Consider the following 18,605-nt stretch of genomic DNA (forward strand, 5'->3'; position numbering starts at 1 on the left):
CACCATTTGAAGCCCTTAATGGGAGGGGATGCAGGTTTTCTATAGGGTGATTTGAAGCTGGGGAAGTGGAGCCATTGGGGGTGAACTTGGTCGGGAGTGCTCAGGATAAGGTAAGAAGAATCCAAGCTAAGCTTCTAGTGGCTCAAAGTCGTCAAAAGGAATATGCTGAATGTAAGGTGAGGGATATGAAATTCAAGGTTGGTGAGCAGGTACTTCTAAAAGTGTCACCAATTAAAAGGATAATGAGGTTTGGCAAGAAGGGAAAACTTAGTACTCACTATATAGGCCCTTTTGAAATTTTTGACTGTGTAAGGCTAGTGGCATACAGATTGGGGAGTACATCCAGTGTTCCATGTAGCGATGCTAAAAAAGTACTATAGGGATGAGGACTACATCATTAAATGGGACTCGGTATTATTAGACAAGGAACTTCAGTATGAGGAAGAGCCAGTTTCAATCCTTGATCGTGATGTCTGGAAGTTGAGGAATAAAGAGATCAATATGGTTAAAGTGCAATGGAAATATCTTCTGGTGGAGTAAGCTACTTGGGAGATGGAAAAGGATATGCGAGACAGGTATCCTCAACTGTTCGACGAAATAGGTACTACTTTACCTCTACTTTAGCCCTGTTTTTCCTAGTTAGTCACTCGAGAATGAGTGGTGGGTAAATTGATAGCTATTGTAATAACATGTCTTTGTCGTTATGGCTAGGCCAATGGGGAAAGATTTTGGACCAAAAAACTTGGGTAATAACTTTGAAAATATTTAGCCTAGGCTAGACTTGGATGAATTCTGAGTCAAGTGAGGTCAAGGATGATCATGTGAATGGTGAGGGATCGAATATCTAATTGGATTGGGTAAGATGATAGCCAATATGATACAGAGCATTTATGGCATCACAAAATCGCATTTGGGCAAGTAAAATTCTCGAAATTAGATTTGGCATGAATGGTATATTTTAATACATCTTTAGAAAGGGGTGTGTTACAAAATGGGAGCTTAGATCTCAAACTCCTAGCTCACTATTTCCGTGTAACCTACCAGAGAAGCATTTCTCCCTCTAGAGCAGCCCCTCTAGAGCGGGATGGTCCAGCCAGAGCGGGGCAGTCGCGACTTAAGTCAGGAAGAAATTCCAGAATAGTTTATTTTATTTCCACTTTATTCTTGATGCACCAGAAATGGACTAGGGTGAGTAAATTTCTCCCTAATATTGTGAATTGATTTCTAGAACCCATAATCTATGGTGGGTGATCTTGAGAGAGGATTTTGGCTTCCAAACTAACTGTGGAAAGTAGCCCTAGGATGGGGTTAGGATCATGGATTTTGGCATTTGGAATATGAGGGAATTATGTTAGTCTTGTGAATTAGTTCTATTTTATTGATCATTGTGTACATGTGACTTGTTTTTAGACCAAGAACTAGCAGAAAGAACCAAGAAAGGGAAAGCTCTTGCATCTTAGAGTGGTCAAACCTCAAATTTAAGGTTAGTGATAATTGTGTTCCCAGTATATATTTTATATACTTGTTAAATGGATTCATGATATGCATATGTGTGCTGAATAAGGGAACATGTTAGATTATATATGAAATGATCACTTATTGACCTATTTTATGATGAACCTGTTCTTGGTGATATAATGATGAATAATAAATAAAATTGTGATTGTTTGTATGTTGGAATTGGGTGTCACGTTTTGATACATGAATTGGATTAGATGTCACTTTTCGACACACATTTGAATCGGGTATCACGTTCTAACACAAACCTTAGACTGGGTGTCACATTTCGACACTAGTTGAGTATTTATAGGTCCCATAAAAACACTTATGCGAAGTTATGTGAGTTGAGGTTAATGAACTGTGATCTTGTTGGGTATTGAATTGAGTGAAATGGTTAACTTATTCTGTATATATGTGCTTATTGTGTTGGATTTACTTGTCTATGATCCGCTTACTAGCTAACCGCGTGATCTTAGCTTTGTGTATTGATACTACACCATTGCGTTTGTGTACTGATACTATACTTGCTCTATTTTTTATTGAGTACATGGCATATTCAGCCGGTTGCGGAGAGACCTCATTTAGTGGAGTGAAATTTGTTCGAGTTCAAGAGTGAGTTGTTTCTTTTAAATTGCTGTGGACTCTCCTTTGTTCTAGTTCTTTTTCCAAGAATAAAATTTCAAACACTATTTAGTTTTATAACTATGTTTTGGGAATGCATTCTCTTTTCTTAGACTGATATTTTATTAGAATTTTGGTAAAGACGACTTTCAGGTCCTAGAATATTTCCGCATTTCAGTTAGTTGATTAGATTATTTGCTGAGTTTATAAGGACTCAGTACTAATTTTTGATTTATTCTTTCTTTCGCAAATGCTTGGTTGTTATATCTCACAAGTGTGTTAGCTTGGGTTGTGTAAATGGTTCTTTCACTGGTGGATTAGTGTGGGTGACAATTACAGCGGGTCAGGATCGTGACATCGGTCCATTCAAGAACATTATAAGTAACTTGAGTTTCTTTGCCCATTATGCAAAAGATACAAGCTTCTTTGCTAATAAAGATTAGTACAGTTGACCCTTCACTACAACTGGAGGGCTTCTTATCTACTACATGTTCACATATTGAAAAGATCACAAAAGAGGACATAGAAAAGGCTCAGTAATTAATGATTGGACAATCTCAATATTTCAAAACCTAATCCTGAAGCAAAACAATACAGTAATACTCACCTACATACGACAAATAAATTTACCTGGCATGGTACTTATCCCATAGGGGACCAGGTATTTCATTAGATGGTACTAACTAGGGCTAGGCATAAAATATCGAAAACCAAATTACGGAAACGAACCGACTATTTTGGTATTTTGGTATTCGATAATTTGGTATTTTGATATCAAAATTCATATTTTGGTATTCGATAATTTGGTATTTTGATATCAAAATTCATATTTTGGTATTCGATATTTATAATTTTACCATTCGATATTCGATATTTTTTTAATACCGAAATTAAATAAGTAAATGACCAATAGTCCAATTTTGTAGCCCATTGTATTCTGTTGGGCCTAAAGGTATGTATGGCATAAAAGAGTAAAAAAAAGGCCCATTGTCAATATATATATATATATATATATCCATCCCAAATCTGAAATGCCCAGCCCTAGTTGAGACCTCTCCTTCATAAAATTAGTTCACAGGAGCTTCAGAAATTAGACCTTCAGTTCATCACTCATCAGTTGAGATCTTCAGTCCTTCACACTTTAGTCTTCACAACTCTATTTCTCTGCTCGGCGGCCGGTGCTCTCCCTTCAGTCCTTCAAAGATCATAAGTTCACAACCTCAACACTCAACAGTGCAATCGAGTAGGACTGTAGCAGCAGAGTAAACAGAGAAAAGAAGAAAAGGAGAAAAAAAATTAGAAAAAGGATCAGAGAAAAAGAACACAATTAGATAAGAGAACTTACCTTGAAGAAGTCCCAGTAGTCGAAGACGAAGAGCAGCGGAAAAGAAGTCGCAGGTCGCAGCTGTCGTAAAGCGTAAGTATGTATGTGTTTTACAATTTGTTTTTTAAAGACCAAGATCTCACTAAAGCTCATGCTTCTCGGTTTTCTCACCTTCCTAAAAAACGCACACTTTAGAAAATCCCTATATGCACTTTGCTTCTGCTTCTCTCTTAAAGCGCTGAAGCAAGCACTTTTGAAAATACTGGGACAACAAAGGGGAAATGAAGGGAATATTAGGCAACCTTTTGTTGTGAGATAGTGTGTTTACTGTTTAGTAGCGGCAAAGGAGGTTGTTGTTGACGAATAGGTTATTCATCTGTGTAAGCTCTATTTCTCTGCTCGCCCTTTGTCTATTCCTTGTTTTCTAATATTTTTGTGGAATTGTTACACAGGTTTAGCGCAAATTCTTCTATCAAAGGTGAGAAAAATCTTTTCTTTTTTGATTTTTTTTACACTTCCAATTTATGTCTTATAACATTTGTAATCTCTTCTATGTTTAGATGGAAGATGAAACAAGTCGAACAACCAATATCAGTGGAAGTACACCTCTGGCTCTTACTGAGTCTTTTAATTCAACATCGGAAGTTGAACAACATTCAGTGACTGTGAAGAGAAAAGCTATAGAATCAAGATCTGCTGCTTGGCTGCATTATGATAAGCTCATAGAAGATGGAATTAATAAAGCAAAGTGCAAGCATTGTGGTACAGTTTTCTTAGCTGCTTCAACTAAAAATAGAACAAGTGGACTGAATAAACATTTAAAAACTTGTCCTAAAAATCCAAATAAGGTTAACACTTTCAATTCCAAGTACAAACAATCAAATTTAAACTTTTCATTAGAAGGTGAAATGCGTGATGTGGCAATTTAGACTTTTGATCAAAAGGTATCTCGGAGGGCTTTAGTTGAGATGTTAATCCTTGATGAGCTTCCTTTTCGTTTTGTTGAAAAGGAAGGTTTTAAGAAGTTTATGAAAAAAATCCAACATTTATTTTGAGTTTCCTCCCGTAGAATAGTGACTAGGGATTGTTATATAATTTTTGGTGAAGAGAGACAAAAGTTTATGAAGTATTTGAAAGAAACATCATCGAGAGTTTATTTAACCACAGACACATGGACTTCTATATAGAGAATAAATTATATGTGTTTGACAGTACACTTTATTGATAGTGATTGGATCTTGCATAAATGAATTTTAAACTTTCAGGTTGTTACTAGTCATAAGGGTGATGAAATGACCCATTGTATTAGTAAGTGTTTGCTTGATTGAAAATTGGAGAAAATAATCACTATAACTATAGATAATGCTTCTTCTAATGATGTCATGGTGAAAGAGCTACACAAACAAATGGTTAATTGAGGATCTAACATGAAATGTGGTAACCGGAAAGAGAGGGATTCGAACCCTCGGTAAACAAAAGCCTACATAGCAGTTCCAATGCTACGCCATCTTCACGTGAGATGTATGACTCACATTTTGAATCTTATTATGCAAGATGGCATGAAAGAAATTGGTCCATCTATCAAACGTGTTAGGCAAATGGTGAAATATGTTAGACAATTTCTCGCAAGAATTAGAAAATTTGCAGAATGTTATAAACTAAAAAATATAGACAGTAAGAAGTCATTATGTTTAGATGTTTCAACCCGGTGGAATTTGACCTACTTGATGTTGGATGCCGCATAACATTTTGAGAGTGCATTTGATAGGTTTGATCTTAAAGATGGTGGATTGTCAACTTATCTTGCTAATCATGTTTGTGAAGATGGAAGTGTTGCAGGTGTACTTGAAAGTGATGATTGGCAAAAGGTGAGAAATATGGTAATATTTCTTAAAAGCTTTTATGATCTAACTGAGAAGGTTTCAGGTTCACTCTACTTCACTAATAATGGTCACTTTGAAGATATAGTTGAGCTTCACAATCATTTAAAAGAGTGTATGGAAGACAATGATCCTTCGTTGGCAAAAATGGGAGAAAAATGAAAGAAAAGTTTGTCAAGTATTGAGGTGATCCTGAAAAAATGAATAAAGTGCTTTTTATTGCCTCTATCTTAGATCCTCATAACAAACTTGAGTATGTTGGCGACACACTTGAGGATATGTTTGGAGATGAAAAGGAGAGTGAAATAAAAGATGAAATGGTGACTTACATGAAATCTATGTTTGAAGAGTATGTAGCAAAATTCTCTAATGCATCTCGACGCTTATCTTCTCTCTCTAATTTATTGGGTCAGACATCGGATTCATCTGTCTCTAACACTAGCAGAAAATCAACAAAAGTGAAAAATAGGATCCAAACGAAGATGAACAAAAAAGATGGTAAAGGTTTGGGTGGTAAGTCGGAGTTGGAAAAGTATCTTAGTGAAGAACTAGAGCTGAATGATGATGACGACAATTTTGATATCTTGTCGTGGTGGAAAGCTCATTCTCCTAGATATAAAAAAATTTCCGAGATGGTTCGTGATGTGTTGGCAATTCCAATTTCTAGTGTGGCATCGAAATGTGCCTTTAGCATCGGAGGCCGTATTCTTGATTCATTTAGGAGTTCTTTGACTCCAAAATTGGTGCAAGCTGTTATTTGTCTTTAAGATTGGCGTCGAAATGAGCCTTATCCCATAAATATTGAAGAAGATTTTAATGATCTTATGAAACTTGAACTTCGTACGTTTTTTAGTTTTTGTATTTTATTTTTATATTTGTTTACTTAGTTTAATTGTTGACATATTTTAAATTCTTTTTAGCTATGGATGATATTGACTGCATTGTTCAAGCTAAAAAACAGTAAAAGCAGATTTTGGATTAGTTATGGATGTTCTAAAGAGCTAGTTGTTGAGCAAAAATTCCAAGCTATGATGTATTGATGTGTTCTCAGTTCAAACTGTTTCTTTTTGTATTATGTCATTTCTTTAGTTGAGTAACTGAACTGTCAAAAGTATGGCATTTCTGTCTTTGCAGATTTTCAGGAATTTTATTTATGTTATTTTTCAGGGTTGTTTTGGGGCAAAGTTGTTTTTCAGGAATTTTACAGGTGGTACACCTGGAAAATTAGTTGAGAAGACACCAGGTATGTCTTGGTGATGTGCTTGTAGCAGTGAAAAATTGGATGGTAGCACAAAAGATACATTGTTCATACTGGCAGCTAATAGCAAACTATTTTGTTTTGTTTTTCTATGATTTTTGAAGGGTTGCAGTAAATGACTAAATATGTACAACAACTCTGATGATCAATTTTATCTCCGCATGCATTTCAGGTATTCAATGTTCTATACGAATTCTTCATTTCTTCAATCTGTAGGAGCTTTTAATGACTACAGTGCTGTTTCTTGTTGTCAGAAAGTTCTAGTATTGTTTTTTTACTTTGCTGATTATCTTAGTGTTCTCTTGCAGCTTGCTTGGAGTTGCTATAACTTTTACCAGTCAACACCTACAAAATTGGCAGGATAGAACTATTTTTTTAATGATGGCCAAGTCAGTGGTTTCAGTTTAGTTCAGAATGATGTTTGTTTTTGTTGTTTGTTATGATGATAAGTGATAACTTACTTTAATTGTTCTTCCTGTTTAATGCTCTTCAGGATATGAGTGTGGGCACATCATGGAACATATTAAGGCCAGAGACAGTTGAGTCACTGTTTTACCTCTGGCGTTTAACTGGAAACAAGACATACCAAGAGTGGGGTTGGAACATATTTCAAGCATTTGAAAAGAACTCAAGGATAGAGTCTGGATATGTTGGACTTAAAGATATAAGCACAAACTCAATTCTTTTAAGTTTTAACTTTAGCTAGTTTCTACTCCTCCATTATCTTCTTCCTTTAAATGCCTTCAAATACTGCATTTTTTATTCTGTTTCTGGACGTTACAAACAACACTTCTTTCTTCTGCTCTTTCAAAAAAGAATGAACATTTTCCGTGCTATGGATTTGTATTTGTAATATTGTCACTGAGATGCACCTTTATGAAGATGTTATCATTTATTTTTTGGGGTTTGATACAGGTCTTCAATGAAATAAACAGTCGTGACATGGAGAAGATAAATGTTTTCCGTGGCATTTTTGGAAGCTGGATATTCCTAGGTGTCATAACTTCCACTGTTGTCTTCCAAGTTATAATCGTTGAGTTCTTAGGCATGTTTGCAAGCATTACACCACTCAGCTGGGAACTATGGTTGCTTAGTGTCTTAATTGGTGCTGCAAGCCTACTTGTTGCAGTAATATTGAAGTTGATACCTATTGAACATAAGAATACCTATTCAAAGATCACTGATCAGCACCCTGGCTCAGTTGTATTCTCAGTTGTATTCGATCCATTGCTTAGTTTGTTATTAAAAATCTTCACATCTTTTATTGTTGCTATTGTGAATATGATGTACTAACATATTCCGTGTGGACTTCGACTTCAATATGGTATTACCGAATACCGTACTGAACTGAATTTTATTGTACCGATTATCGAATTACCGAACCGAAGTTTGAAAGTTTGGTATTTGGTATATACTTTGAATTACCGATTACCGAATTACCGAACCCAAACTTTGAAAATACCGAACCGAATACCAAACGCCCAGCCCTAGTACTAATCCTCAGGCAAATGATTGAACAAGATGATTTGTTTCTTTAGTTTAAACCTAATGTAGTAGGGTTGAAAGAAATGTGCATGTTCCTCTTCTAATTTTTTGCCAAACTGGACACAATTCGAAAAGATTTTAAAGTTAAAAATTGAAAATCTAAAGACCACCCAATAACCATATTTATAAACCAGAAAACACTTGGTGACGATAGATGTGAGACAGTAGACTGGTATTAATGCAAGCAGATAAAATCATATTAATATAAATATGCCTTAATACAATACCGTGGAAAGGTAAAGTGCGCTGATGCTATTGGTTATTTTGGTAGGGGAAAGTTATAAACATAGTTCTTCCAATTTTGCAAGCAAATGGCTTGACTTTCTTTTTATTTTTGTATATTGTCTGCAAGAAAATTCTCGAAATGTAAATTATTAGATGTTTTAGCTCAAAAACAGCCAAGGCATAAAATTTACATGCATGAGAACACTGGAAAAGACCAGAATGAAAGATATCTTGAACTGAAAAAAGAAATTAACAATGGTATCAATTAATTAGGTGGATCCTTTTGTGTATGGTAAGAATTAAAAAGAAAGCGACACAGAAGATAAAATTACCTTGGCTTAAAAATAGGAGAACCTGCAAGTATAATAATCAGAAAACTCATATGATCTAGGGCTTCTAAAAAGGTAGATCACCAACTTTTTGAGCTACTGAATACTATTTTTATACAACACCAAGGAAAAACTGATAGCTTTGCAATTAATTAGTAGCAAGTGTAATGTCATATCTTCAACTTTTTTTGGAATTTTAAACCTTTCTTATCAAATAAAATAGGCATATCTATAACAAGCATGAAAATAACAGTTACATTTCCCCCAAGCACAAATTAATGTAGACACTCACACACAATTCGACATAATCCAACAGGATCCTTTAAACCATGATCAATCATGAAAAAAGACCTTAGAACAGACTATAGCAACATCAAAATTGTAATTATTTCAAGTAATCATCCAACTAATTATTGTTCAGTCATCAAAAAAGACTTCAAAATAGACTATAACAACATCAAAGTTGCAATTATTTCAAGTAATGATTCAACTAATAATTGTTTAGTCATAAAAAATACATTAAAATAGCTAAAACAAGAACATAAGATCTCAACAATCCTTCAAAAACATTAAAGTAGAAAAAAATTAACAGTAAGAAAATAACATTAAAAGTAGTTCTATTTTCCTATACCTACATTCCATGTGACTTATTAGATGATTTGAAAACATCTTCTCCTAGAATATTGATTTCTAAACATTTGTGTTTTGCCCCTCTACTAGGTTTTCGACAACTCTATTATCACTTTCCAATTAGGATTCCTACTCATTTTGTTTGAGATCATTCCGGCTTTATACCGTAATGGCAAAATGAACATAGGACCTAACTCAATTCAAAAAAATAACTCATTGAGGTGACCATGGTACAAAATCATATAACAATCCATACCCTTAATCAATGTCGGATTCTAACAAAGTGTTTGTGTTGTTATACTTTGAAGAAAAGAATCAATCTAAAGGTGGATTGAAAATATATATTTTTCGAAAAAGTATTAAACTTTATAGAATTAGTAGGCTCTCAGTTACCTTTCTTTCCTTTTCTTTTGTTTAACAATGTGAGAATAAACTAATGAAGTAACGTATAAGCTATGCAATTTCTTTTTCAAAACAAGGCAAAAATTAATTTTTTTAGAGAGACCCTTTTAGAAGCACACAGTTCACATTTACTATAGATTCACACTTCACATTTGGCACATCAACTCAATAACATCAATCTCATCACACCCTCTTGCTCAGCCTCCATTGAAACAAAAATAAAAATCTCACAAAAAAAAACTTAAATTTTTGCAAGAAAACAGAAAAAGAAATAGGAATTCTTGATTTCAATAAATTAAGCATCACATTTTTTTCAGCAAAAATCTAATCTTTACACAACCCAATATAGAAATATGTAAAATCAAGTAACCATCCCAATTCTTTTCAAGATACGGGCACTAAGAAAATAAATTATTTAAAAATAAGAAATAATACGCTAATTAGCTTGCAACTTTCCGGCAAAATCGTGAAACTTCTAGTTCAAACACATGCAAAACTAAAATATAAAGCCTATGTAGAGAAACCTATGAAGAAGCTTGAAAAACTTTGTCAGGACTTTCATCAAATGCTTCATATACAACTTCCACTCCTTCACCTTTTAACACCAAAATCGACATAAGTAGAATTAAGGTGATCAAACTAAACTATCACCATAAAAGTCATACATATGACCCAAAATTTAAAATAAAATGAAGAATGCAAACAATACAAATTGAAAACTTACCAGTTAATGGGTACAATCATGAAGAAGCCAATTGTAGAAGATTTTAATTTATGTATTTGCTAATCTCAAAAAGAAATTTAATGAGGAAGACGGACAATTCATAGAAGGACGAGAAGTTTTGGCATACAAAAAGTAGAAAAAGGAAGTATAAAATGACTAAAGTACCCCCGTGAAGAAGCACACATGTTGACCATCACACACACACACACACACATATATATATTACATCAGAGTATATATATATATACTCTGATGGTATCAAAGATCAAGAAGTAGTGGTTCAGTGAATAGAACAAGGGGACAGAGAAGTAAATAATTTGGGTCATGATCCAACTCGAATAAATAATTTGGATTGAATCCAATTTGAATAAGGAAAAATTACTTAGCTACACATCCTTTTTTACCATGTTTTCTTATTTTCCCTACCGTTTAAAAAAATATCAAAAATTCCTTCGTTTGCTCCCATCATTCCTTTTTCCGTATACATCAATTCAAAATATAATATCCATGATTTTCATTCCTTTTTTCACACCACAAATATCTTCACAGTTACATCAATTAATCTATTTTTGAATTTTAAATCTTTTCTCTTTTCAATTAATGATTTCAAGTTATTCAAGAGGTAGATCTCTTTCCATCACTTTAATTTTTTTTAATTTTAATTTTTTAGTTTTTTCATCTTAAAAATTATGGATACATATGGATGAATGTCGATTTTTGTTGTTCATATTTTTGTGATACATATAGGTTCACATTTTTAATGTATTTAATTATTTTTATTTCTTAAATTAATGTATAATGCCTTCATTTCAACATTATGATACATTACATTTGAATTGTATTTTCGAGATGAATAGATTTATCATGATACATTACTATTTATGTATTTTATTTGAATTGTTAAGTACTGTATTTCTACTAGATATATTAAATAGGTAATTGTTGTCATAAGATGTTACATTTGAGATAGATACATTACCGTGTGATAGTCGCTATGTATCTAATATATTTATTATAAATTTAAATTTATGTATCATGTCCAGAACTCATATGTATCAAAAAAAGATTAATAACAAAAATCAAAAAAAAATTTAACCAATTGCTCTATCAATGTTATGTCATATACATAGCTATGAATATGATACAAACTGCTATTGTTATAAAAACTCTAGTATTTATATATCGACAATTATATTTGATAATGTCTACAGATACATGACCTTCTAGTTGAATAAGTTTAGGTGTATGTATCCAGTAATAAAAAATAACGAATTTTGTAATAGTTATGTATCAAATACATAACTATGAACATGATACATACTAATTTATATTTTAATAAATTAAGGTTATGTATCAAAACTAAAAATATATTTGAACACAATACATTGTGCATGATAAAAATATAATGTATCATAATATTGAAACAAATGAATTATACATTATTTTAAGAAAGAAAAACAACTAGATACATTAAAAATCTAAACCTATATGCATCACAAAAGATGAACAACAAAAAATTGGGAAAAAATCAACAATCTATTTTGTTGAAAGGCAAAAAACGTGATAACGAAATTCTTCTACACTTTCTTATTTGCTCTGTATCAACTTCCGTAGAATTTTTACACTTTCAACAATGGCGTCATCCGTGGATTTCGACTTAAAGCTTTTACCGGAGCTACTAGCAACTCGACCTTTTCACCTCTCTTTTTTGGGCTTTTTTTTTGCAGTCTATTTTTGAAGTCGAAGATACATCCTTCTTCAATCAATTGTGTAATCACAATACTAAAAGATAGAGTATCATCCGTATGTATCAGAAATTTGTAGTTGAAAAAACAAAAAAAAATTGATAACTAATGACTAGAAAGGAAAATATGGATGATGAAGAAGAAATTTTGTTACGATTTGGGATAGATTGGAGAGAAGGAAATTTAAAATTTGAATTGTTTGAAGTTCCTAAAATTTTGAGAGAAATTGATGTCAATTTATTTTGAGTGATTTATGGAACTGACATTTAATTTTACCTTTATTTCCTTTTTAAGCTCAATAGACAACTTTAGTAATGTATCAATATTTATGTATTCGGATGACTGTTATGTATCCGGATAAGACAAATATGAAGAGATTTTTGTAAATTGATAAAGGATAAGGATAAAATGTAATTTGTTCCTTACACTATGTGATTTCTAAAAATTATACTTTAAATAAATATTTTGCCTAATGGGTCAAATTAGTATAGTTTTCCTTTAGGGTCTGTTTGGAAAGTCACCTGGTAATTGAGATTAGTGTAATTATTAAGATAGTAATTACTAGCCTAGTAATTACACAATCTAGTAATTACAATGATCTATTTGTTTGCCACAGTGTAATTTCAGTGTAATTACAATTGTTCTGTTTGGTTGCACATGTGTAATTACCAGGTTATATTAAATTTTTAAAACAAAAATTAATTTTCTATATTTAAAATTTATATTAGACAAATAAGGATCTTTATAAATGATATTAAATTAAATATTAATTAATAAACATATGTTCTTAACTAATATTATAAAAGAAATTATTTATATTTTTTAAATTAATATATTTTAAATAATTTAATCAAATAAACTAAAAGTATAAGATTTTTATGAACATCATGAAATGTATGTTTGACAAAATGTTAATATTATAAATATAATGTCATAAAATTATTAAAATATTTGACAAAAAAATAATCTATCAAGTTAACTAAAAAAAATTATTTTGCAATATGAAATATCAAGTCAGTAGTACTAAAACAAACGAAATTGAAAAATATGGCATAAATCCTAAATTCAAAACAAAAATTTAACATAATGGTCTTATATCAAATTTTAACACAACATACATAAATATGATTTTAAAAATTAGAATAGTAACAGAATTATTTTTAAAAAAGAAATAGAATAATAAATAAATAAATAATATAAAAAATTGCATGAAATGAAAAAGTAAAGGTTGAGAATGAGAATGAAATGAAATGAAATATAAATTAAAAAAATTAAAATATATATATATATTTAGAAAATATTAGAATAATAAAAATATTTCTTTAAAAAATAGTAGAAATAAAAATAAATTAAAATAAAAAAATAAAAGAAGACCTTTAAAAAAAATTCATGTAATTACACTAAATCCTTACCATCCCTTGAGAATTGAAGAATGTAATTACTCTCTTTCAATTGCATCCAATTCATCTCAAATAATTATTTGGTCTATTAAACATGCCAAAAAATATAATTACACTCAATTACACCAAATCACAATTATATTTTGGCTTTTCAAACACGCTCTTAATATTCTTATGTAAAAAAAAAAAAATTATTAGTTCTTTTCTTGCACATGAAAGCATAGTTGGATTGGGGGCCCAGTTTGGTTATTTCAAATTTCAAATATATTTGTTCCAAATTTTAGTCCCTCTCCTTACAAAACAATTTCGCCATTTTTGTGTTTACAATCTCTTCTCTCTTCTCTCTGCTCCAAAGCGATTAACTTGACGCTTCTCTCTCCGACGAACACATGGTAAACACTCAATTTTACAACTCTTCATTTTGTTCAGAAGCAGAATATCAAATGAATTCCTACCTCATTTTTCTTCAGATTTAGGTCCTTTATTCCAATCGAATTCCTGATTTCCTTTTTTACATTTCGCATCGTGATCTCTGTATATTTTTTCACACAACATAAGGTAAAAATTTCACTGTTTAGCTGCTTATTTGTATGTATTTATTTTTCAACATTTGAGACTCAATCGTGCTTGTTACCAGTAATTTTCAATTTGAAAAAATAGGTAAATGATAAAATTCATTAATCTACTTGCAAATTTAGAAAAGAAGAATGAGGGATGGATAGAGTACGAGTGTAAAACTGGCTAATTTTTGTCTCAAATTGGATAGCTATAACAAAAAAGGTACTGGTATAACATACGAAAACAGTTGAGAATTTTTTTACTTTCTTAATAGTTGTAGTGTTAGAATAAAATGTAGTAGAGTGAGTTTCTTATAGGAACAGAGGGTCGAGGCATGAATTGAAGTGTATTTGTGGTTATTAAATGTTTTATATCTTTACTATGTTGGTTTATATACTTGCAAAATAGCGGTAGAACAACATTTTTGTAGCATCGTATTACATGTGGCACATGTATTGCTTTGTTTAAGCAAAATAAAAAACTCTTCTGCCATGTTTGTTAGGTGGGAGTCCGTGCAAGAGGAAGGTTTAAGAAAACATTGAGGGAGAGGGATATGATAGCTTCTTTTGAAGTTGGAAATATGAATGTTTGCTTTTGTTTTAGTATTTAAAATAGAGCTTAATCAGCACAATGATTGAAGATTCATACGCATGAAATAGGATTTACTGAGCTAACAAGAGTCGGTGACAAACGAGAAGAAGAGATAAGTAGGAGGACAGAGAGCTTTTCATTTCTGCAAAACCTTAGTTATTACTAGAATCAGTAGAGCTTATATCTTACTGCTAACTGACACAACTCTCAACAACTTTGAAACAATCTCCACTTAGTCACTTAACAAACTCTTTTGACTAGGATATTATGTCTATATAAGAACTCACATAAAACTGCACCTTTGTTGTGGTGATATCTGATTGTTTGGAGGCTAAAATGTGTTATTTTGCGCTCTTGGCTATATGATTTCATTCATAAGCTCGGGCTTTGTGTACTTTGAAACAACTATTATGGTGAACTTTTCTGTTAAGTTGATCTTGAATCAGTTGAGTTGAAGAACTAACTTAGTTACTTAGAAAGTGGCACCGACTATTAACTCAAATAGAAACTCAATTGGCATCAACAAAATGCTCTGTTAAGAGGCACTATAGCCAAATTTTGATTTACATATGGAAGGATGTCCGCAGTAACTTTTGTGTTGACAACTTGTCATCATAAAAGCTATCTAATGTACTACGTCTGGGCAAAAACAGTTACAGAAACATATATCTCAAAACTTGGTTTTCTCCTTTGCATTTTTGTTTGGCATAAGACAATACCTGGACTCCAGTTAAACTCCCTAGTATAACCAAATGACTAAGCCTTATTAAATTCACAAATTCTTCAGTTTAAATCTTTGTCTGTCAAACATTGATCAGAAATATAATTGATTAAGAGCGGGAAGAGGTTAAAGTTATTGTGCTCTGAGAAATTTTGATTCTGTTCTTGCTGAAAGCTAGTTATTCTGGAAACTAAGATAAATAGTACAGTAACAGATTTCCAGATTTTTAACAGAATTTGTAATATGGAGGTTGGAAGATCAGTTTCATACCTTTCTACTTATCTTCTGCTTCATAAGCTGCTTAACTTGGATCCTTTCTGACCCATAAGAATTGGATCTTATTGCAGGATGGGCATGATGCAGATAATACAAAACAAAGCACCGCTGATATGACTGTATTTGTAAGTTTTTTTAACTTTTTGAATTTATTTGATTGATGTTAAGCACTGAATTTCCTGTTTGAGAGATTTATATGCGAGTAGAAAATATTGAGAACTCTGGTGTCTTTTATTCTTATCTTTAATTTTTATTTTATATAATATTGGTCTGAGAAAGCTTAAATGTAGTGACATGGATGGTGAGGATTCACATAGCCGACCCCAACTTGGTTGGGGTTGATGGCGTTGTTGCTGTTGTTGTTATTGTTGTAGGTTATAGACTGACTTTTTACTCCAGTCGATACTCAATGATAATCTGGAAAGGTTTCTAATCCACCTCAATCTGCTAACCTCTAAGCCAATTGTGATGCATTATAGACAGCTTCGTATTATTCACTAGCGTGATGTTATATGTGACATCACAAATAAACACATCCATTTTACTAGCTAACTTTCCTACTTCCTTTGCAGGTACAGAATCTTCTTCAACAAATGGTGAGTCTGTCTCTCTGCACCACTTGGGTCCTTCACTAGTTTTTATTTGATATATCTTCTAAACTGGTTTGTTCTCTCTTTGCAGCAAACCAGGTTTCAGACCATGTCTGAATCAATCATCTCAAAAAATATCCTTTTCTGATATGCTGTTCCTTGTTATCTAAGTAACTAATCCTTGCTCTTAATCTAGGTTAATTAATTGGTGCACGGGTGTCATCTAACAAGTGAAGTAGGTTGTATGTAGCATTTCATTAAGCTCTGATTTCAAGAGCTAGAAATGTGCCCACAGTTTTAAGGCTTGAGGGTCTCATGAAATCATTTCCTACTTCAGCTCCATTTTCTCGTATAACTTTTCAAGTTAATATTTCTGGTACACCTCAACCAGATTTGATTGTATCACTTCTGGTACTCAAATCAGAATTTAGCCTTCTTTCATTTCATGAAATTGAAAGGGATATTGCTCTAGTACATCAAAATTTGGTCGTTTGACTTCTGGTACTCAACCAGAATTTAGCCCTCTCTAGTTTCATGAAATTTAGTTCCTGTCATCTTTTTTTTCTGTTAATATCTCCATATGTGATGATTTCCCTGTCCTATTGGTCTGGATACGCCTAAGTTGTATACATAGTATCTGTCTTTGTTTTGTGAGATCAACTTGGATAATGCATGTTAAGTCCTTGACAATGCTGCACTAGATGATATGGGGAACCGAATTGATGAATTGGAGCAGAGCATCAACGATTTGAGAATTGAAATGGGCCAAGAAGGTTTTCCATCACCTTCGGCCGCACTGAAGTCAAAAGATGATTCAAAGTCTGCTGATGATGATTCTGCATAAGACGATGCATCGAGGTGGTTTATGGGAGGCAGCTGGTGGTGTTTGTTACTTGTTTAGCTTTAAAAGAGTGTTATCCGTTTCTGGTTGTGCTATACCTTGTGAGATTGATGATAGATAGCTGTGTTCTATACATGGATTCTCTTATTCTTGAAAGAGAGACATCTGCTATTGGTCATTGATGGTATGCTATGATTTTGGTCCCGTAATCTATTACCGTCTTCTTGTTCGTTTGTGTAGGTTCTCATAGCATAAAGCTAATTACTACTATCTCGAAGCCTTGAATAGTCCATGAAGGGTGCAAATTGGGCAGAGAAAATTAATTAACTAGAGTGAATAAAGGGGTGAATTAGGCATTTTCACCCTAATTAGATGCGGAGTTCAAATTCTATGTAGATATAGCGCCCGTTTGGATAGGCTTAAAAAAAGTAAATTTTATGTATGAAGTGTTTTTAGAACTTTAAAGTACTGAAAGTTATTTTTATAAATAAGCAGTTGAGTGTTTGGATAAAAGTGCTTAAATGAGAAAAATTATGTGAATTTTAGGGTTAAAAGAATAAAAAGGGTAGTTTGGGAATTTAGTTAAAATATAAGGGATATAAAAGTAATTTACATGATCAAAGAAAATGACTTTAAGCACTTAGAAAAAAAAAAAGTTAGGAATCCTAACTTTTCATTTTTGACTGACTTTAAGAACTTTCTGGCTTAAAGTTAACATTAGGCAAACACGTCCAAAAGCTGAAAATGGGCTTTTGACCAACTTAAAGCTGAAAAGGGGCTTATCAAAACGGGCTCATATTCTTCTTTCTATTTCCAAATTTTTAGTAGCTATTTACGAATCTATCCTCGTTCAAAAAACAAAACGGAAGAAAATATATGCAATTGTATGAAAAGGAAGTGGACAAAAAAGAAAGAAGGGAAATGGGTTGGATACCAGTTGTAAATGGACAAGTATATAAAAGAAGACAGTGACAGGGTTCACTTGTGCATTGTCTTGTCTGTGAATAAGAAAATTAAAGAGAGTTTACTCGTGAGGTTTGAATTTAATTACAACACTTGTCCCTACAATCAAATAAATCTTCTTTTTTCCTTTTTCTTCTCTTTTTAATGTGGTGCACACAATCAGATATTCAATGCCTGCCTATGCATAGATGCCATGTTCCCTTGAATTATTGTGAGCCATTTATATGTTTCCTCCGTTTAGTTTTACTTTATCATATTTGAATTTAATTTATCATTTAAAAAATAATAATTAACAAAATTATTTTACCACACTATATATATTAATTAATGTTTAATATTACATTTTAAAAAATAATTTGAAAAATAAATAATTAATATTAAAAGTAAAACATAAAAAAACATAATTACTTTTTTAATACGTTAAAAGTGATAAATAAAAATAAAAAGTAGTAGACAGTAATGATATCTCTCCATCAATTTCG

General features: G+C 32.1%; 1 protein-coding gene across 1 annotated transcript; it reads left to right on the plus strand.

Annotated features, from left to right (window-relative positions):
* The first annotated feature begins 13,868 nt into the window (after nucleotides 1-13,868).
* Nucleotides 13,869-17,369, plus strand: LOC129884941 (heat shock factor-binding protein-like). The gene is made up of 5 exons (XM_055959204.1): nucleotides 13,869-13,975; nucleotides 15,801-15,854; nucleotides 16,302-16,325; nucleotides 16,411-16,453; nucleotides 17,018-17,369. The coding sequence occupies exons 1-5, from the start codon at nucleotides 13,973-13,975 to the stop codon at nucleotides 17,161-17,163; spliced, it is 270 nt and encodes an 89-aa protein (XP_055815179.1). The 5' UTR covers nucleotides 13,869-13,972; the 3' UTR covers nucleotides 17,164-17,369.
* Nucleotides 17,370-18,605: the final 1,236 nt, after the last annotated feature.

Source organism: Solanum dulcamara, chromosome 4, assembly GCF_947179165.1.
Source record: "Solanum dulcamara chromosome 4, daSolDulc1.2, whole genome shotgun sequence".
NCBI classification, from domain to species: domain Eukaryota; kingdom Viridiplantae; phylum Streptophyta; class Magnoliopsida; order Solanales; family Solanaceae; genus Solanum; species Solanum dulcamara.